Source organism: Onychomys torridus, chromosome 16, assembly GCF_903995425.1.
Source record: "Onychomys torridus chromosome 16, mOncTor1.1, whole genome shotgun sequence".
Classification (NCBI taxonomy): Eukaryota; Metazoa; Chordata; class Mammalia; order Rodentia; family Cricetidae; genus Onychomys; species Onychomys torridus.
In genome coordinates, this window is record NC_050458.1 from 60146815 (window position 1) to 60170102 (window position 23288).

The window sequence follows — 23288 nt, forward strand, 5'->3', positions numbered from 1 at the left end:
CCTGCCTACAGTTGCTGCAAGAAGTAGATTAGCAGAGGCAATGCTGCAGAGCTCCCCCTGGTGGTAAGGACAAGGAAGAACTATCTGGCGCACCAACCCTACAGCTGCCCAGGCCCAGAACCAGGGTTATGACTTGGCTTGTTCCAACATCCACCCCATCTAATGATCTGCTGGAGCATGTGAAGAGACTTGACCCGCAGACCCAAAGCTACATGATCTCCGCAACACAGGGCAACAACATGATATCTAGGAGGAACCCTACCAAGGGCCTGGCATTGATAGGGTAGTAGAAACCAGAGGCCTTGAACCAGACAATGAATGCTTACAAGTAAATATATTTGGACAAAGGGGTTTACTGCATGACTCACTGTGTCACACTGAAGATTCCATGACAAGATTTTTTATTTTTTCCCTGTTTTTCTTTTTTCTTTTCTTTTCTTAAATTTTGTTTAAGAGGTTCAGGGGCAGATGGCAGATGCAAAGGGACAGGGAAATAAATGGAATCAAGACACATGATTCAAAAGACATATAGAATAAATAAAAAGAAAGAAAAACATTTTAAGTAGTTTAAGTGTATATTATCTGTCATCATCCATGGGCTTAAAATGATCTTTCCTGGGTTACTGAGTTCATTGCAGTATCTGAAAGACTCCAGTTTCCACACTAAAAGAATATTGATAAACGAGGGCTAGCATGAAGTACAGAAGTTATTTAATCTATAGGATGTATCGGAACTATAAAACAATCCCACATCCCAAAGTCTGGGTCTTGGATCTTAGAATTGTGTCATTGCTCTATGTCTTTGTCCAGAGCCCCTATATCCTGGTTTCTAATAAAAACACCAGGCCAGCAACGAATACGCTACTGTCAATTAGAAGGGAAGCCATATATAATATATACACTGTGTGGGTGGGGACTCAATAGGGCTTGGGATGGAGCCACATCTGCCATTTGCAACCAGTTTTAAAAGAAATTTCTTGTGAAACTGTTTTTTTAATTTGGAGCCAGTTTTTGTGTAAGGGAAGATGCTCTTAAACTTTCCTCCAATGGAACAATGTCTAAATGGAAAAAAGAGAATTCCTTCCTACCCCACCCTTAGGCCAGACTCATTCAGTTCTTGATCTGTAACTATGTTACAGTCTGTAAACATGCACAGAAAAACAGAGCCTCACATGTATATCAGACATCCATGGGAAGTCCTGTGCACCTGGTTGTCTGACACTTGCTAACAGCGATGGAGGTGCTATGGGTTCAGTCACCAGTGGGCACTCTGATGTCCATTTACCTTTATTACGCAATTCTAACTTACTACTTTGCACATGATTATCCAAGATGCTTAAAATTGCATATGTCTTATTTTTCCCTATTCTGACTTCAAAATGGCATTTTGTACAATCTCTATTGAGAATAAAATATGCTCATTTTTAAAACAATTACCTAACAACACTGCAGATAAGAAACTACATTTTCTGCTTAAGTGTTTTCTTCCATCTTAAATTGCATCTGGTATGAATGATGTCTAGATTATTGCTCTTTGGTTTGGGACAAATGGGAAATCCTCTCACTTATTTCAAAGTATCACACTACTGAGAAGGCTAGCTTTCTGATCACCTAAAAAAAAAAATCCCATTTTTCCTTCAGTACCACACTAGACAGTTTGATTTAATTATTATTATAGACATTCACATAAAGCTTTCTTCTGAAGAGTTTCAGCCCATTTAAGCAATGTCATTACATGGACAGAGAAACTCTTTTGAGAAGATGTAATGGGGCATGAAAAATAATAAAACCCACAAAATACATTTATTCAAGGATTTTAATAATGAAGAGAAATTGCAATTCAGACTGAAGAGCTGGGAGCTCAGTGCTCTCTGTTATTTTAAAATAAAGCATGATTAAGCAGGTGCAGCACAGTGCCCTCAATCAAAGGGCAGCATCCTGTGCTCTGCCTTCTGCAAAACCACTTCCATTTCAAAAGCATGAATTCAGGATATTCACACACCATCAACAGTACTTACCAAATATGAGGAACTGCGGTTCATTACAACAACAATTCTACCAGATAAAGCAAACAGGCTTGGGCTTCGGAGGTTCCCTTTTATTAAACTATGTCCCATGAACCTGCATTATCTTGTGAAGTTACTAGGAGGCATGGGGCGCAGCAGCCCAAGCCGTGACCTTTCAAAGACCTGGTGGAACAGAAGAGTGTTGTCCCCAGGCCTCCACAGCACTGTCCTCTAGTCGTTCTCCCTCACGAAAGGAAGGAAACAAGCAGGTCCATATTTTTGTGAAGTGAACTGGAAAGAACTGGCCACATAAAACAGCAAGTACTATAGGCTTTGATCCAGCAACTTCACCTTTAACAATATGCACTATACTCAGAGCCATAAAAAGTGCATCAGGTTTCTATATGAATGACATTATATTGCTGCTCATGGGGGGGAGAGAGCACCATAGGGTGCAAACTTTACAGTGTAATAATATGCAGCAATGTCTAATTGGCATGGGAATGTCTTCAGCATCCATCGTTCCTAAAGAGGGTCAAGGCAAAGAATGATCTCAGCATAGAGAAAGCCTGCACAGTCACATGTGAGGGGGCATGAGAAAAATCACGTGGCAAAGCACATCAGGACTAAACCCTAAGAGGGCAAGGGAGAGCAAAACGTACTTTCGTGTTTTATTTTTTACTTTAGATGTTATGCCTGCATTGTTTTTATTAAGATGCTAAAATGTTGTACCCAAACCTTACTGGTTGCTCTGCACCTTCTTAGCTAGTCAAGTGTGCACGTGTGAAATGAGCTCAGAGAAAATTGAAACAGTGCTACACGAAGCTCCTTGCTGATGTCTCCGTGCTGACGTTTATGCACATGGCGTAGACTTGAGTCAGTTGCACAAGGGCAAGGAAGATCTGTACCCACAAGTCCTGAGCTAAAACAGCTGGTGTGCCTTCCCTCCTACCATGTCCCCTGCTTTCCCTCTGTCTCTCTGTCTCCTACCCTTATTCTGGGCTTATGAATCTCACAGTCCTATGCTTACCCAGCTTGTCTATCCCACACAGTAGTTAACAAGTCAGTGTTCATGTATGTGACTCCTTTGGACAAACAACAACAACAACAACCACAACTACTGCTCTTTTTAGTGATGACTTAGGAAAAGTCTTTTCAGAAACAGTCACGTAGATGGATTTCTATGACTGAGTGGATGGTCTCGAGCACATCTAAGGATACAAGTGACTCTGAAAGTTTTTCTAGACATCAGAAACAAAGTTCATACTGAGTGTGATAAAGGGCAGCAAAGCCTCCTCACACAGTAGGGCAAGTGTTTTTGTTGTTGCTATTCTTTTGGTTTTTTTATTACAGTCAACCCCACCACCCCACATACACACACACTGGCTGATGCTATGTAAGTGGGTTCCACTATCCTGGGTAACAGAGCCATATTTCACCTGCTGCCCAAAGTAACTAAAGTCACAGACTCCCTTGATACAAGAAAAAGTGAGCATACACACTTCTTTATCTACTTGGTAAGAATTTGTATTAAGCAGTATAAATGGCGGGATGCCCCCCAGAGAGTGTCGTGTGCAACTCTTTTACTTCTATCAATATATGCAAGAGTCTTCCAAGGAAAATTAAAACGTTCTTCTAGAGTAGAAGCAGGTAAAAATGATCACCAACACAGAAAATATATCATTTCTAGGAGTAACTGAACTTGTCCAGCTTAAATGGATCAATACAATATTTTTACTGCGGAGCTGTGTTTTCCCAACAGAGTATTGATCAGCAAAGCCATGCTCACATTTGCATCCCTTGCAGCATGTGCCATCGATGTACGCTGGAGCCGATTTAGGAGGGCAGTCAGGAACAGGGCAGACCAGAGTCTCACACTGGATGGTCCCATTCTGAAAAGCACAGAGTATTTAAGGGAAATTCCACGTGAGAACTGAATCCTCCTCACAGGCTTCAAAATGCATTTCCTAGAGTCCAGTCTTTTCACATAAAATATCACCATCGTCTTCGGCAATACCCATGCTGTGGTGACCCACAGTACTGCCGGCTGCACTTTAACAGCCGAGACCGGCTCCCGTGTTTGCCCAGCAACTGGTCTTTACTAAGCAAATCTGCACCTTCTTTAGGGAAGTGGAGAAGGACACAAGCCCACAGGGAACTAGCAAGCTGAAGGCTAGCCTGAACCACATTACTATCCTCAGCTCCTCACACACTAACCACCCATCTAGCTGCTCTGACTTTCCTAGTCAGTGTGTACACCTCACCAAATCACACCTTGCAATTTGACTTAGGTTTCTGATCCTCATTTGGGAATGTTTCACTCTAATTGTATGGTGTTCTAATTTTATTACATTGTAATCTTGTATAAAAACCATATTACACAGAGATGCACATATGTGCACACATATACACCTGCTACACATGGACAAACTCCCATTCAGATGCACACATGTATGTTCACACACACAAAGATGCTCTCAAGTGTGGATGTACACATGTACAGATGCACACATATGTGCATGTACACAGAGGTACACAGGTGTACATACACATCCACACGACATATTCATTCTCTCTCTCTCTGTCTCTCTGTCTTTCTGTCTGTCTCTCTGTCTCTCTCTCTCTCTGTCTCTCTCTCTCTCTCTCTCTCTCTCTGTCTCTCTCTCTGTCTCTCTCTCTCTGTCTCTCTCTCTCTCTCTCTCTCTCTCTCTCTCTCTCTCTCTCTCACACACACACACAAACACACACACACACACACACACACACACACACAGGCACACAGAGAGAGGGGGAAAATACATTCCCATACAGTTCACTTTGGATCTTCTTTTTACATCTATGATAGTCTGCTTTTGAATCACCTGGATGAGTCTAAAGAAACATTTAAAAAGCTGACTCAAATAGATCTGACTCCTTTACAGAAATTTAGCTTTTTAACAGATGAGTTCATGTGGAATTTGAAAGTTTAAAACCAAACTTGTTCTGAAGCTTTCTTTGAAACATGAATATATTTTTAAAATAATAATGCACTAAAAATAATTTATTACTGAGAATTAAACAAAGTCACATTTATTTAAACTGCGTAGTATGTATTCTATATTAGCAAACTATTAAAGACTATTTAAAATCTATTATTTATATTATTCAGTCTAGACACAGTATTCAATACTCTATATAATTCAGTTTCTTCATTAATAAAAACATGGGGGAGAATTCCCCAGAACTGTTAAGGGTTACAGGAGAGACTCACTTGGAAAGAGCCTTGCTAACCTAATTTGAATTGCTAACTTTATGTATGCCAGATAAGCTTCATAGCATCCTCAAACCATAATCAAACCACTGTTACAGCTAGAGAGTGTCTTTAATAATGTAACACACCGTTCTTCAGAAGTGACCAGGTTTGCTGACATTTTAGTGTTGCATTTAGAGAAAATAGGTCTTGAAATTTTCATGATTACATTGTCTTAATAAATATTTAAACAGTGGGGGCATCTGAGTCCCCAGTGAATACGAATGGAAGGCATACCAGGCATGTGCATTTCTTACAGCCATCTGTCCAGGACTCAAACTCTCGGTAGGTGGTTCCCTTCATGGTGCATGTCCGCTCACAATAGCACTGATCCAGCCTGTTCATTCGTTGTTCAGCCCTAGACAACTATGGCACAAAGACAGGGCTCACCCTTACAGCCACTTGGAAATGCAGAGCATTCTAGCAGGCATCTAGTTGTGTTAAATAAACAGCAGTAACAATGCGCTCTGCCCATCATTGATTATTGTAAGTATATTAAGCCATCACAAATTATTATACATATATAAAGCCTGTAAATTCTTAAAGAGACATTTCCCAACACTTTACATATGAAAAGTTTACCTTTAAAACAAAAATCATAATTTACAAGACACAAATTGAGGCTGATTCAAAATAACACCATCCACAATGCAAGGAAGAAGTTTTCATTTCTAAAAAGCATTTCATTCCAGTAATATGTTCACTCAAGTAAAAAAAAAATTGAAATTTACACCATATAAATACCAAACTGTATACACATACAGCCTTCAGAAAATCCTTCAGTACTATGCAAAGTTTACAATTTGGTAAACTTGTCCGTCACCTTGGGATGTGCGAAAGACTTTAGTGAAGGAACCTACAATTATAGCATAACAGCTAAGAACTCTTCTGGAGCCATTTACTTGACCCAAATATGGTGTCCATACTCTTTACATTGTCTTCCCACATCCTTGCTTATAATTAATAATAATAATAATAATAATAATAATAATAATAAATACATAATAAAAATAATTATAATAGAAATATAAATATAATAGAAAATGATAGAAAATAATTATAAATAATATTATTACGCAATAAGAAGAAATAAATAAAAACTAGGCAATGATAGATTTCGCAGCAGTAAAGCAGAGTATAAAACAGGTATTCTGTTTCATTTCTGATTTACGGAGCCATTTGTTATACAGATGGCTAGGATTTAAATATTTATAAACCTTAATAAACATTATAATCTTTTTCCTTGAGCAAAACTTCCAATTCAGTCGCAGTAAATTGTATGAAGAATGTCTCAAAGATGAAAATCTATGGTGATAAAAGGAGCTATTGAAAGTCATATGATAGTGGAGCATTCCCAGTGTATTTCTCAGTCATTTTTACCTTGGCTGATGTCTTGGATAAAATATCCTGCAGCTCCATGATTTTCTGTACAAGTCCATGGAAGTCATTGCATGTTGGACAGGCTGCAATTACAAATGGGACATTGATCAAGCTGTATTCATAAGGGGTTCAATCTGATTAAGTCTGCACTGACAGCCAGTATGTGTGAACGAACTCCAATCCCAAACTGGAATTCTGGACAAAAGAAGCAAGAGGCACAATTTCATCCAACATACAGTGCAGGACTAACAGACTTACTTCGATTAAGATCCGGGCACTGAGCAATGAACCCCTGGGGCATGACAAGTATTTGCACATCTTGCATTATTCCCTATGAATGAAAAAAATGAAAAAAGCATTATTTTCATTTCCCTAAATTATGTTTAATAGTCAAGTTCATGAAGAAAAATGTTAAAGAACAGATCTACCCAAACTCCTTGATTTAGAACCTTCCAGGGTATATTCCTAACCAGCCGGTGCCAGGGAAGGAGATTCATCAGGTAAAACAGAGAATTAGGTAGTTAGCTTCTCCTTGGTAACACTTTTAAAGATTAAATGTCAAGATTCCAGGATGTGGCCACAGTCATTGTTTAGGGAACTCATTTTTAGCTCACCACAGAAGCAGGGCTTCAGAGTGACCTTTAACAATCAACATAAGAATCACTTTGGGCTTTATCCCCACAGCCCTGAGACAAGTTTCTTATTAACAATGATCCAAAGAAAAAGGGTGGATAAACTGAGTCATGAAAGCTATGCCCACTTAAACATTTCTCATTTTTACACTGAGATTTTATTTTTTTTTTTAAGGTTGATCTCACGAATCAGAAAGGATGGTGGATTTAGTAAGCAGGTAAATAAAGCAAGGCTTTTTTTAGAGTGCTTAGGAACGCAGAAAGTTCAGCATGAAGCTATTTAAATGCTAGCTGCAAATGGCCCACTGTACACAGGAGGCTTTGCATTCACAGGCATCCTTAGCCACTACACAGCTAGCTTGATGGGCTCAAAGCAAGGACAGTGATAACAGAAACAACCTCATCTAACATATCCCAGCCTTCCCTCTTCCCCACCACCCCGTCTCTCATCAGCTTCATGTACTTTTATTGTATTTAACTTTATCCTCTTGAAAAATGCAAAGCAGAAAGTCTAGTGGTGGGGACTACACCAGTATGCTATGAAGAGCATAACTTCCTTATAAAGATTTACCACCCAAATCGTGATCTGGTGTTTCTTCTACATATTTACTGTGACTGGCAGTATGTGTCAATGTGAGTGACAACATTTTAGTACACAGTGTGGCAATTACTAGATCTGTTCTTGATTCTGGATTAGGGAAGTAGCTTGGGTGATGCTATGGCTTGGCGGAAGCAACGTGAAAAATCAGACTGGTATGTACAGCATGTACTGCACGCCTCTACTGTGTACTGTTCTCAGACCACAATAAAGACAGCAAGTCACATAGCTATACAAATAATTGATGTGTGGGGGCTGTGAGGCCACAGCTGAGCTCCAAGATGGCCATAATTAAATAGAGAGAGATTTGGAAATCTCAGCATGCATCTGTTGTCCCTTGCATGGGAAAGGGGCATTGATTGATTCTTAGGGTTTTAAAAGAGTGGAATCAATTCCCCACATCTGTCACCTAATAGAGCCTGGCTTTGGGCAGGTTACTTCACCTTTCTGGGTAGGTTGGTGCATATTTATAAGAAGGAGAAAAGACCCTAGTCATCATTTTCAAAATGAGGGAATAAATGGAATAGTTTAGTAAAACCATCTGGTTTCCAGAGAATGGGTAATGTTAAGTAAATGTTGGAACATAATGTACTGGGCTAGAATCTTGAACTGACTATGCCTCCCTGCTCACTAAGTCCACAGGCTGGACATCCCTCTCATTCTCTGATTTAATAATGGTCACAGCCCTGGGGAAATGCTCACACAACAGGCAGCAGGCAACCATTTCCCTGGCCTTCATTTATTCATCCTAAAGACTTCCAGGCATTCAGTTGGGATACCATTTGATCCTCTCCAGTAAGGAAATACAGAATGCTTCTAAGTTTTCATCAGAGATAAATTTTGACTGCTTTTTGTTTTAAGGGATTGGTGCATGAGGAAACTGTGAGTAATTTTTCTAACCCTGGGTTACTAATGTCTCTGTAAAAGCATCATCACAGGTGACATTTCAGTGCCAGAATGTTTATTTCTATGTTAAAATTTTCTATTTTTACTATTTTGAATTCTTAATTTCAAGAATGTCATAATGATCACTAGTTACACCCTGATTGTCATCTGCATAATATATAAAGATCAAATGCAAATGGGAGTGATTTTCACCAGTTTAAGAATGTTCTAGGATGGGGCTGGAAAGATGGTCCAGTGGTTAAGAGCACTCTCTGTTCTTTCAGAAGATCTGGACTCAGTTCCTATCACCCATATGGCAGCTCACAACCATCTGTAACTTCAAGTATGTTATGTCCCATGCAGACATAAATAAAATTAATAAATCATTAATTATGCTCTAAGAAACAGAAATAGAAAACAAATAGAAATACATACAAATAAAAACACACTAACAGAATTTTTGTTTCATGCTATAAAAAGTGAAATGTACTTTTGCAAACTCATTAGAATTTATTTCCATTTCTAATTCATGCTCAGACAGGAGCCAAAAGATACCTTAAAATATCCATGTGCATTATTTCTCTGTCCCAACCAAAATGTGGTGCCCAGAGGAAAGTCTGTGGAAGGCATTTCCACCACTCGTTCATAGATTCTGAAAGATAGAATATCAGAGAAAGGCCATGAGCACACGGGAATCTCTTAAGATTCTTCCAGTTTTTGAAATGAGAATGGTTTGCTTACTTATTGCAGTCGACGTGTAAAATTAAATGGGAGGCACTGATGGCTAAGGAGAGCTTGTGCCACTTGGCATCAGCCAAAATATAAGGGAACACTTCCGTGTGAGGACGGTGAGTGCCGGAGCGGTAATGCAGTCTGATCTCATTCCGATGGCCACTGCTTTCCAGTTCCAGGTACCTTCATAGAGAAGAGCCACAGGGGATACATCAAAGGTAAAGTCCAACAATGACTACATTAGCTGCTGTCTCCAGAAAGCTGGAGAAGGCACATGGGTTCTATTCTCCCTACAAACACAACCAGACATTCGAAGTAAGACGTACAATAAACAGCAGGAGATAGAGGAGCATATGTGATATGAAAGGACGGGGGAGAACACTGTGAGCGAAAGGTTTAAGTGGGAATGGATGGGTTGGGGCTGGGGGGAAGGAGAAGGAAGGAGAGGGAAGGAGGGGGAGGGGGTAAGGAGAGAAGAAGTGTGTTGACTAAAACTAAGGTCACAGTGAGAAGCTTTATGAAAACCCATTAGTTTGTAATTTAATATATACACATTATATATTAGATATATAATCTAATATGGGTATATGCATGCATGTATATATGTATAAACAGAAGTAACTCCCCATTTGTGAGCAATGCCACTCGCAGAAGACATTGGTTGTTGACTGAAAGTCTCGGTGGGAAGTACAGGTTACCTGCCCACGAGTTATTATTGGTCAGGGAGGCTCTAGAGACACCCGAAACACCAGCTACGCCATTGCTTTTGGTTACCCACCATAACTAGATAGTAAGACATCAATGACGTCATCCAGTGCTAGACTCTGACTGCTGCTGTGCTCATCTGTCAGGCAAGATGTGTCCACTGTGTACTAGCGACAGGACTGTCGATGGGAGTGACCAACTGCTCTCTTGATTGGATTGGAGGTTTGTACCACAGAGGTAATTCATGCCTTATGCTATTAACATGGTCAAAAGTCATGGCTATGAAATTCGTAGGCCACAGGGGAAAATGATGTTGCTTTACTAAATGACCATGCCTTCTATTTTTGGTTGTGAGCCTAGCCTTTAACGGCTGAGCCATCTCTCCAGCCCTGACCATGACTTCTAAATATTTATGTTTACATCCATAGAGTCGTGTTGCTCTCAGCCTTGGTCGGAGAAGCCTCTAAGTGACAGTCAGTAGTGGTTAATGTAGCGATATGGACTGTGGACGGTGCAAAGTGCTGAAAACAGAGACTGTGAGTGTGCTCGGCTGTAGGAAGACAACTATACCACACCACTACCACCACCACCCCTAAGGCTCAGGGAGAACCACAGAGGAGTGACAGAAAGAACATCAGAACTGAAGAATGAGCAGGACTGCTGTGAAATTCTGTCTTCTGGCCATGACCTGGCTGGTGCACACATGGACTCACAGTAGCTGTTACTACCTTACACAACATCTGTGCAAGATCAAGCCAGGAAAAATTCCAGAATATAACTTAGAAGGATGAAATCTCATGGCATGCCAGTCTAGACAAAGACCTATAGGCAGCTAATGACTGCTGAGAGAAGGAGAAATGACCTCTTCCAACGATGAGCCCCCTAATTGGTTATCCAACACAGAGTGATTAGTCCATCCCCAAATCATATACACACAAGCAACAAAAAAGACATGCCGGGTGGTGGTGGTGGTGGCGGCGGCGGCGGCGCACGCCTGTAATCCCAGCACTCGGGAGGCAGAGGCATGTGGATCTCTGTGAGTTTGAGGCCAGCCTGGTCTACAGAGCTAGTCCAGGACAGGCTCCACAGCTACAGAGAAACCCTATCTCGAAAACAAACAAACAAAAAAAGACACAGAAAGCTGTATTATATATTCACGCATATATACAACTATAGCAATAATAATCAAAGAAAAAGAAGACGTCAATATGAGAGGGAGTAACGGGCTAGAAGAAGAGGTGGTTAGAGGGAGGAAAGGCAAGGGGAAAAGTGAATAAAATTATATTTTAATTTTTTAAAATTCTAGCATGGAAGGGGTGCTCCAGAGGCTTCACACCTAGCTGGGAACTATTGTGAATTGATGGCTGCTGTGAAAGATGAAGTCAGCGATGTTTAGGACTGTGGCCACAGTGAATGACTCCGCACACCCTGCACACCCATGCACATATGGCAGCACTCATTGGACTCAGTGGATTAAAAAGAAATAAAGGAAAAGAAAAGGAGGAAGTTAGGAGGGAGATGTGATGGAGAGTTTTGTAGGGCCATTGAGAGAGAGGAGTGGATATATCACAAAGCATTGTGCGCATGTATGACATTTTCAAAGAATAAATAAAAATGTAAAACCCAGTAAGAAGAAGGAAGAAGAGGAGAAAACATTAATTTGGTTATCCAAAAACCACAAACTAAAGGCTACTTTTACAATTTAGTTTTAATTGATATTATAATAAATTTGTGAATTTGTGGTATAATAGTGATTTTCATGAATGTTGAAAAGGTAATTTGAACAATTAGCATACTCACCATATAAAACATTTATCATGTCTTTGTGGGGATAACATTCACAATCATTTCTTCTAGTGGTTTTTAAAACATACCATAAAGTATTAACAATCATTTCCTGTGTTTCAGAGTACTAAAAGTTATTCTTATTTAACTCTAATTTTCTAGCTTTCAACCAACTTCTCTTCATTCTCCCTTGTCTCATACACTTTCATTCTCTGGTAACACTTACACTTCTAAGGGGTCAACAGTTTTACCTTCCACTTTTGAGAGAGAATATACATATCAGTTGTCTTTTCATATCTGGGTTTATTACATGTCCTGTAGTAAATTCCAGATACATCAATGACTAAATTTCATTATTTTTAGGACTACTTTTTCTTACCATCCCACAGCCAGTTAAGCTGGTTCCATATCTTGCAAAATACTGCTGCAGAAGCTATGAAAGTGCAAACAGCCCTCACACACCGACTCCCTCCTCTTTGGATATGTACTCAATAATACGGTGGGGTGTTTTCAGGAATACCATACAGTTTTCCTTGACGGATAAACTATTTTTCACTCTCACTAAGGGTGTATGAGTTACCTTTTCTCCATATCCTCACCAGTATCTGTCATCTTTTGAAAAATAACCACACCCTCATGGCAGTTTAGTGATGTTGAATATTTTTAAGATGGTAATTTTATGAGTACACTTTACCTCATCATATAGCAACAAATACTCATTACTTTATCAATTCAACTAGTTAGTTCTTTAAGAATAGAAAAGCATTTGCTTTTTTAAAAAAATTAACATCTGCAAATATACCACACCCTTCTATATACCTGGTAATTCTCAACATATTGAGACATGAGCCACACTGCTGCAATCAGGCGTCCTCCTCTAGACAGCAGTAGAAATGCTAATTATATTGAAATCCTAAATTTGAAAAGAGTGACAGCTCACTGCTGATAAAGAAGACAGCATCCACCACAGATGACAAACTCTTAGTCACAGGTGCAGCTGCAAGTGCCTATACGTACAGGCCTTGAACTCAAAGCTCCACTCTTGCCCCTCACTGCTGCATATGACCTGGCCAGATGGCCTGACCTCTCCCTGCTTCCATTTTCTCATGTATATGATAAAGATGCAACATCATATACACACAAAGTAGGAAACACTCAGCAGTGCTAATATTTCATCAGTCAACACCTTTATAAAGGCTATCTTAAGCCAGCTCTGGAAATAACAAGCAAACTAAATACATTTTAAATCATTTTTCATTTTATTTTTGAGATCGTATAATTACATCATTTCTCTCTTCCCTTTCCTTAGTCCAAATTCTCCATTATACCACTCCTTGTTTTCTTCCAAATCCATGGCCTCTTTGTTTTAGTAATTGTTACACAAACACACACACACACACACACACACACACACACACACACACACACACACAACGTATATCCATAACTATAACCTGCTCAGTCTGTATAATGTTACTCATGTATATGTTTTCAGGGCTGACCATTGGGTATCAGATAACTATTGGTGTACTCTTCCTCAGAGAAGACCATTGCTCCTGCTCTCAGCATCCTCTAGTTGCCTGTGGTTCTTTTAAGTGAGAACATGCAGATTTCAGGAGACCAAAGCTAAGGGCAAAACAGGAGAATAATCCACTCATAGAAAAGCTGACCACAGTGGTAGGAAGGGAGCTGTAGCACAGTCAGTAAAATATAAAATATAAAAAGAAATGCAGTGGTCTGACAGGGGCACAAGCATTGTGAGGGAGGTTGCACTGGTCATTCCATGTGGAAAGCTGTGTACCCCAGCTGCATCCAGCCATTCCCTCAGACGCCAGAGATGTGAAAAGAGGAAGGGTTGTGTCCATTGATTGACATCCCTTATAAAAGCCACATTGACCCGAGCCATGTTAGTCTGTTTGTTTTTTATGGTATTTGGTCATCAGCAAGGCAGAATAATTCAGAAATTTAAGGGACCACAGAATGTTACTTCTGTCTCCACTGTACTAAGTGTGGCAATGGAAAAGTTAAAAACCTCTTAACCTTCACTCTCCTTCCCTATCAAGTGGGGACAATGTCAGTGGAAATCTCACACAATTGTTAACAGAATTAAATTAAATATGATCCAGTATGTATATTGTGTAGTTCTAAACAAGGAATACACACTTTGCACACATCGGTGTGATGATTTACAGTTCCTATGGGGTGGTGATACTTTCTATGGAAACACCATGGAAATTTCACACTGGATTGTATCTTGAGCAAATGTGAATCTGTGGGACATAGAGTACTTTAGTAAGAATCTACCCAAATAGTAATACTGCAGTTTCATCTATGATATTCCATCAAAACAGCCATCCAGATGGTGTGAATGCATCCAGAGACTTAGAACTGACGGCTTCTGAGGCACTTCATTGTCAATAAAAATACCTTTCTCACATGAAACCACAAATGAAAGAGGTTTTTAAACAATAATAATCTGTTAGTTTAATTATTTTTGCAAATGTCATCATAGTCTGTACTGAGAATGTGGCCTTGAACAAGACAAGCAACGCTGAAGCTTGGAGACCCTCAGTAATAAATACATAATGAAAGTGACGTTTTGTCATAGTCAATGAGAACAGGACACTGGAAGTCTGGAAAAAGTTTCATGAATAAGATATCCAGATGCCATAGCTACATCACCAAGAGAAAAGATTAGTAGCAATTGCAATTAATTCACAAATGAAGCCCTGGCATCCAACATCCTGGCTTTAGTATCACCCTATCCATCATATAAAATAGCTACACACTAAACAAAGGGAATGTATTACTATTAATGGGGCCAACAAGACAGAATAATTCTAGGGCTGGAGGGGGTGGAGGAATGTCTGAAGAGGAATGAAGTCCTGAGTGACATCATGTTGTTGACATGGGCACAACCGTGTCAAGGACCCCACAACCTCAGATGGTGGCAAGGCCTTCCATGGTTCCAAGTAGGAGTATGTCCAAAAAAATTTCCAAAAAAATTTTGTGGCAATAGCCACACACATGTAGGATTCCAGCTGCTGGAGAAAAGTGTAGCAGCTGTTTGATACATCAAACATACAAAGAGAAAGTAAAGGTGAGGCTGGCAAGCCAAGGAAACTATCAGGAGAGGGTAGGCCAGAAAGGAGGTGGGTTGGAATGGGGCTACATATGGTCCAAGTACATGATTTCTTATATTAAAATGTCCCTAGGGAGCCTATGGTATGTTTAATTGACACATGTCAATAATAGAAGTTGGGAAGCAGAGGGAGCAACTGCTTGAGAGTAAGCCCTCTTGTGTGCCTCTACTAAGCTGTGACTAAGAGGAAGTCAGAAGAAACTAGACGAAGACGTGGAGACGATATCTTCAGAGAAGTTCAGAGCCTGTTCTGAAGGATGGACACAGAGTGAGCTCACTGTTGTAAGGATGGGAAAGATATCGGAAAAACAACTACACTGGTAGTCTAAAAACACATGGACACAGGTGTAAAATATGGCTTGTGAATTATATAAGGAGGTCACAAATTTGATGAAGTGCATTTGTGACTCCAAACTAAATATTTATGCCTTATAGGAAGAAAAAGCAGGAGAAAAGGTAAATGACTAGTTGCAAAGCACTTGACGTGCATACTTGCATGAGCATGCACACAAACACATGCACACACATACACATGTGCACACAAATAAATATGCATACACATACACACATACCTCCACAATCTTTTGAGCTACAATAAATGTTGGAATTAACTTCATAAAGTATACAAAAGCAGGAGAAAGAACAGGACTGCTTGTCTCAGCCAGGGTTACAATTGTTGTAATATACATCATGACTAAAGCAGCTTAGGGAGGTAAGGGTTTATTTGGCTTACACTTCCACATCACTGCTCATCACTGATGGAGGTCAGGACAGGAACTCAAACAGGGCAGGGATCTGGAGACAGGAGCTGATGCAGAGGCCATGGAGGGGTGCTTTTACTAGGCTGCTCTGCCTGTTTGTTTTCTTATACAATCCAGTATGACCAGCCCAGGAGTGGCCCTACCCATGATGGGCTATGTCCTCCCATATCGATCACCAAGTAAGAAAATGTCCTACAGGCTTGCCTACAGCCCAAACTTATGGAAGCATTTTCTCAATTGACGTCAAGTTGTCATAAAACTAGCCAGTACACTAATAATGGTCTTGTTGCTGGGCTTGGTGGTATACACCTTTAATTCCAGTACTATAGATGTAGAGCAGTGGTTCTCAACCTTCCTAATGCTGTGACCCTCTGATACAGTTCCTCATGTTGTGATGACCCCAACCAGAAAATTTTCATTCCTACTTCATAACTGTAATTTTGCTGCTGCTATGAATCATAATGTAAATATTTGTGTTTTCCAATAGTTTTAGGTGACCCCTGTGAAAGTGTCATTTGACCACAAAGATGTGACCACCCACAGGTTGAAAACTATAGATGTAGAAACAGAAAGAAGATATCTGTGAGTTCAAGGCCGGTCCGACCCACATAGTGAGTTCCTAGGCAGCCAGGGCTACAGAGAGCAATCTTGTCCCAAAACAAAACAAATAAAAAAGGATTATTAATGGACTCCTTAGGAGGAAAATACCAACACTTAGATTTTTATATGTGTTATTTATGGTCTTTCTATTTGATCATAAATTACCCTTCCATGTCAATGAAAACAGAGTGTTATCCTTTTTAAGGGGTGCATGGTATTTCAAAATATAGCCATACCATTTTTTTAAAAGACTTATTTATTCATGTATTTTGTGTATACACCATAAGAAGGAATCTGATCCCACTGCAGATAGTTGTAAGCTACCATGTGGTGGCTGCGAATTGAACTCAGGACCTCTGGAAGAGCAGTCGAGTGCACTTAACCACTGAGTCGATTGAGACATCTCTCCAGACCTAGCCATACTACAATTTAAACTCTAATTTCTTATTAATGTTTCCAATTTTCATTCTCTATAAAAGTGCTTCAATACATGTTTCTCTATGCACTTATACAATTATCATCTTGGAATAAATTACCAAAAATTAAATTGCTAGTTCAAATGTCATACTCATTTCAAGGGATTCATTATATCCACTCCCTCATTAATTCATCCAACAATTTTTATTTGCTACTTTTTTAGAGATCAGCTGTAGTCACTGAAAATACAGAAGCAAACTAAAGGCGTGAAAAGAGAGCTGTCAAGGTATATTAAAATAAATAAGGACATTTTATGAAATAAATAGGTTGCATGGTGGGTTTGTTTCTATTTCAAAATGTAAAAAAGAGTGGGATAGGGAAGGAAAATATGTAGAAGTGACACAGGAAACCCAGGTGAAGTCATGCAAAGAAAGCGACATCTGGTGAAATCCTGGAGAGCAGTGACCCTGGGAGAGGAAGAAGCTCCATGAGCTCAAGGAACAATAAATAATCCAGTGTTGCCACAGAGGGGATCATGGGACAGAACAGTAAGAGGTCAGGCAGAAAGGTACAGGATGGCAGGGAGACAGGCCACGTAGTGAGCAGTCTAATACAATGACTGTACAAAGCTTTGAGTTCTTGGGAGCAAGTAGCTGCCTTGTTGGTACATTGTAGAGATGGTGAGAGCGGGGACTCAATTCTAATTGAGCTGGGGCTTCATTCTAGGCCTCTCTTATGCCAGGGAAGGCAGGGAGAATGGACAAACTCTGCAGACATTAGAAAGGGAGAACAACAGAGAGGGTTTTTTTTTTTCAGTATTAATATGCAAGAGAAACAAAGGTGAATAAGGAAAACTGGCATGGTTTTTAGTCTGCACACTGAAAAGAAAATGGTTGCCCTTCAGAAATGGGAAAGATTCGAGCAAATTCGCCCAAAGTGATGATCCCAGGTTCTGACTTGCACAGCTACATAACTCAAAGATCCAAGGGAAGATGAGGAGCTCACTGGATATGTATGTCTGAAGTGCAGCAACATCATCTCATTAACTCATTTCTGGCAGTGCTACTTCTAGACTTTCCATTATGTTTATCCACATTTTTCTAAAACAATCTCTTCACATTTCTTCAAGTTCCTGTCATGTCTGTTTCTTCAATCTCTTTCTCCAAAGAGCCATCTCTTTCACTGTTCCTTCGTGTTGTGATTTTTACTTGATTTCACTAATTTTGCTCTGATCTTTGCTATTTATTTCCTTCCACTAATTTTGGTTATGATATGGTATTGTCTTTTTTTGTTGTTTGTTTTTTGGTTTTTGTTTTTCAAGACAGGGTTTCTCTGTGTAGCTTTGTGTCTTTCCTGGAACTCACTCTGTAGACCAGGCTGGCCTTGAACTCAACAGAGATCTGCCTGGCTCTGCCTCCCGAGTGCTGGGATTAAAGGCGTGTGCCACCACCGACCGGCTGGTATTGTCTTTATTAGGTTATATATTTGAGAGCTTTCTATATTTTTATGCAGACATTCATTGCAAAAACATCACTCAATTGTCAGGATGAGTTCTGCTCAGGAAAGGATACAGCCAGAAGTGTGAGCAGGGAAGCCAGGGTAGAGGGAATCGCTAGCCTAGTCAAGTGCCGCTCAAAGTTCAATAGGATGGAGACTCAGAATTGAGAAGAGGGACGTCATGATGACTTTTAGTGAAGCAGTAAAGCTGTGCATGAGTGGAGTGAACCAGGTAAAAAGCCAGAGGGGGCACAAGGGGACAGCTAAAAGAGACGAATGTGACATCAACAGAAAGATTGGGTTTTATTGCTTTGAAAATATTTATACACTGAAAACATACACCAGAGACAAGACAAAACCAAAACACTAGAAAAGATGTACAGTCCTGCAGCAATGTCCTTGAAACAGGATGGGATCTGCAATACAGCTGCAGAGGTAGCCTTTGTTAGGGTCATGGGCAGGGAAGGCACATAAAGCCTCTCAGAAAACAAAAAGATACACATGGTTACAGTCAGCAGTGGGAGAAGCTTTGGAAACTCTCTTTTGATTTCTTTTAGGACTCAATTCATCCTCTAAGTGAGGACATGTGGGTTAGCAGTACAGACATGAAGATGTGAAACATTTGTCTGGGCTGAGAGAGCAAATGGACTAAAGGGTAAGATGGAAAGGATGCATTTGCAAGCAGTCAGATGATGCATTAAGACTGCTCAGTACAGGTCAGCCACAAGGGTACAATCAAGGCAGAGAGATGGGTCGACAGTGTAGGGATGGACAAGAAAGTACTAAATTCGTGGCCAGTTCTTTGAGTATGTGTGGGTGGGTAAAGTGGATTTGAGGTCCCAAGGCGAATGCAGGGAGTTCCATTGCCACATTGGTCACTGACTTCATTGTCTACTAAAGTGACCCACACGTGTAACTCTCAATGGCTCTCACTGCTTTTCACACAAATTACTAGATCCAATCCTTTCACTACATCTTTTGGCTTACTCATAACACAGTTTTACTGATAATTATTATAGATGCATTGATGGGCAGTGTTAAAAAAATCACAAATATTAGAATATGAACATTCATATTCATGTTCATAAAGTCATGCTACACTATTCTATTTTCTAATATATCTCTGAAATTCATTATAGCATTTTAGTGAAAATGTTAGTATCGCTCTTCCTACTGGGCACTGTCTTGCGACTGAGTACGTATGTGTACACATGTGATGTGCACACATGCATGTAGGTGTGCTCACATTTAGGAATCAGGATTGAGATCACAGTCTTCAAATGCAAATGAGAAGCTGTCATATTTTCCACATCCTGGAACAAATTTCACAAACCTTTGTTCCTTGGAGATCTGAAAAACCTCACACTGAAAAGACAGTGAAGTTCTGAGGACTTCAGTTTTATAATGCGAAGGGACCAAACACTGACAGTTTTCCTATTTCTACCATCCCACCTAATTTTCTGCATTATCTGCTGGTTGGTATATTAATTATGTCATATAGAAAATCATTTATTACATCCAAATTATCTAAAGTAATAACACAAAGTTATACATTGGTATCATTTATATGTTTTAATCAGCATCGTTCCTATTTGCTGTGTTATTTGGTTTTATCGGTGGAATCCAGCTTTGAAAATTAAGCAGCCGGCAGGTCCCAGCCACTGTAGCAGGCAGGTGGCCAGCCGCTATTTTAAAGTGAGCCAGGCTAGTGGGTACTTTTTGTAATATATACATTGTGTCCGTTCTGTTTCTCCAGAGTCCCTCATAATGCACTTGTTATTAATATCTTCAGTTTTTCTGTCTCTTTAGCTCAAGTGTGGTAGTGGGTCTACTTCTAGATTTTCCATTATGTTTATCCACATTTTTCTAAAACAATCTCTTCAAATTTCTTCAAGTTCCTGTCGTCTGTTTCTTCAATCTCTTTCTCCAAAGAGCCATCTCTTTCACTGTTCCTTCGTGTTGTCACTTTTAGACTTGATTTCACTAATTTTGCTCTGATCCTTGTAATTTATTTCATCCTGTTGATTTGGGTTATGATATGTTCTTGTTTACATTAGGTTATATATTTGCAAGTTTTCTACATTATTATGTGGGCATTCATTGCTAAAACATCTTTAGCATTTCTTTTGCTGTTATCCCAAATCTTTTGAGATTTTGTTCTTCCATTTTCATTTTTTAAGACTATTTAAAATTTTTCCCTTCCAATTTGAAAAAGATTCACTGCTTGCTTAAAAGCTCAGTTTCCATGTATTCACAAACTGTCTAAATCTTGCTGTTTCATCTCACTCTTATAAGAAAGATTGTGAATATAATTTCTATTTTTTCAGTTAATTAAGAATTGTTTTTTGTCATGGTATACTCTCCTTTCTAGAGAAAATTCCATGTGCTAATTAAAAGAATGTGTATTCTGCAGCCTTTGGATGGAATGTTCTGCAGACAACTGAAGTCCTTCAGTCTATAAATGATAGTGTAAACATCATGTCTGTTGATGTTTTTGTTTGGGTGGTCCGTCCAATAGTGAGGAGTGCGGAATCAAACTCCCCCCATTGCTGGACGGGTGCCTATTTTTCCATTTATGTCTAATGGTGTCCTGTACAATTGGTAGCTCCAACATTAGGTACAAAGACATTTATAAATGTTACATTTTTTGATGAATTTATCCCTTGATATCATGCGGTTACTTTCTCTGTCTCGTCTTATTTTTTGTTTTAAAATCTGTTTTATCAGATACTGGTGCATCTGCATTTGCTCATTTCAAATTCTATTGGATGGAATATAACTGTCACCCTTCTACTTGAATGTGCATCTCTTCTGATGATGTGGCTTTCTTGTGGGGAGCATATTATTGGGCCTTTCCTATTGGAATTCATTTAGCCAACTTGTACTTTTTAACTGGAGAGCTAAACCATCTCAATTTAGTTATCATTCAGAAAGTACGCCCTTACACATGTCATTTTGATTCTCTTCTAGTTGTTCTGAACAGTTTTCGTTTATTTTGCTCCCATCATCTTTCTATGTGATGGTTTACTATATTGATGATGCTGGATTGTTTTTCTCCTCTAGTGAAATTTATACATTCATATGTTATCATAATGTTACTTCTATTTCTTCTACTTGCCAGCACAAGACTCCCTCACACATCTTTTCTACGGCTGGAAGGCTGATCATAAATTCCCTTAGTTTTTTTTCTTCCCTTGGAAAGTCATGACTTCTTTAATTTTGAAGGGTAGCCTTGCTGGAAATAGAAACCTGAGCTGGTGCTAAATTTCTTTCAGGATTTGAGACCCATCATTCCTGGCCTTGAGGGGTACCTGATAGAAAAATTTGTTCTTAGTCTAGGAGGACCGGCCTTAAACGTGACAGTGGCTTTCTCTTGAAGATTTTAAAATGTGTCTTTGTCTCATGCTTTCAACAGTTTGACACTACTGTAACAGGGTGAGGATTCCTTCTTACCCTGTGTATTTACACTTCTATAGGCCTCTTGTACCTGAACGCCCAGCTCTTTCCCGATACTGGGGAAGTTTTCTGCTATAATTTCATTTAACAGGCCTTCACCTCACACTTCACGTCTTCCCTTTGGATATGCTGATGATGAAGACATTTTCAGTGGCATCCCGAAGGTCTTCAATGTTCTCCTCACTGTTTTTTCTTTATGTCTCTATGGAAGCGGTATCTTTTATTAAAAAAAAAAAAAAAAAAAATCTTTCTTTGGGCCCTGATATTCTTTTTTTTTCTTTAGTATAAACTAACCTTGACGCTCCCAAATGAATGTCTTCCTGAACTCCTCACTTCTAAATTTTTATCTCCTGTGCTGGGGATGTAGCTCAGAGTAGAGTCCTTGCCCAGCACACTTGAGGCCTTAGCATTCATCCATAGTACTGACAAACAACAACAGAACCATGAAGTTGTCTCTCATTACCAAGTCCTCATTTGTATCCTTTGTCTTCTCAATTTCATGCAACTACCTGGACTCCTTTGGGTCTTACGGAGTATTTAAAACAAAATGGGTGTGTTGGTGCACACCTATAATCCCAGTGCTCAGTTAGGCAGAGGCAGGCAGATTGCTATGAATTCCATAGCTTGCTCTGGACCAGCCAAGGCTCAATAGTGAGACACTGTCTTAAAACACACCAAAACAAACATTCTTTTGAGTTCTTCCTTCTTGGGATTTCATACACTCTGGTGTCTTTGAAATCTATTACTAGAAATTATGATGTTGAGGTATAGTCACAGCACTCTTTTTCATATTTCTTGTGTTCTTGTGTTAAGATTACATATCTCATACTGCCTTGTCTTAATTACCTTAGTTACTGAATTGGATTATACAAGGAACCATCTTCTGGCTCTCTTTTGTTTCCTTTAAACAAATCATTGTTGTCTATATACATTCATGTTCATACTCTTCTTATGAAAACTATTTCATAAGGAAAACCATTGTCACATTTTATGAGTCTAAAACCTGACAAGAGCACTAGAAGAGAGAAAAATTAAAAACTAATTTCTTTCATAAAAAGTTATACAAAGCCTAAGCAATATTAGTAGATTTAATCTATTCATGCATACAGAAAACAGCAAAATGGGATTAGAAAATTCAGGCTACTTTCACATTTCAAAGTCACTCTATTATAATTCATCAAACACTCACAAAATGAGAAAAAATAATTTTAATCAATAGAAATACATTTGACAAAATTTAAAGCCATTAATATTTTTAATGTTGACAAGTAAATTCAAAGTTCTTTTATATGAGATGAAGCACACACACAAAAATAATCCAATAACTGGAACACATACTCAGTGTTGGAATGTCAAAAGACATTTCCATGAGATAAGGAATAATGATGTCAGTCAGTTCATTT

The 23288-nt window shown here is 39.2% G+C and overlaps 1 protein-coding gene across 2 annotated transcripts in view; it reads right to left on the reverse strand.

The window, feature by feature from the left end:
- The window catches only part of Nell2 (neural EGFL like 2), a 286357-nt gene that overhangs the window by 184335 nt on the left and 78734 nt on the right, over positions 1–23288 (reverse strand). For both annotated transcript variants that reach the window (XM_036208219.1, XM_036208218.1), the window contains exons 5-10: positions 9532–9705; positions 9346–9442; positions 6934–7006; positions 6676–6758; positions 5533–5661; positions 3796–3898 (exon numbers count right to left, since the gene is read on the reverse strand). In XM_036208219.1, coding sequence (XP_036064112.1) covers positions 3796–3898; positions 5533–5661; positions 6676–6758; positions 6934–7006; positions 9346–9442; positions 9532–9705 — 659 coding nt within the window. The remainder of the gene's footprint in view (positions 1–3795; positions 3899–5532; positions 5662–6675; positions 6759–6933; positions 7007–9345; positions 9443–9531; positions 9706–23288) is intronic.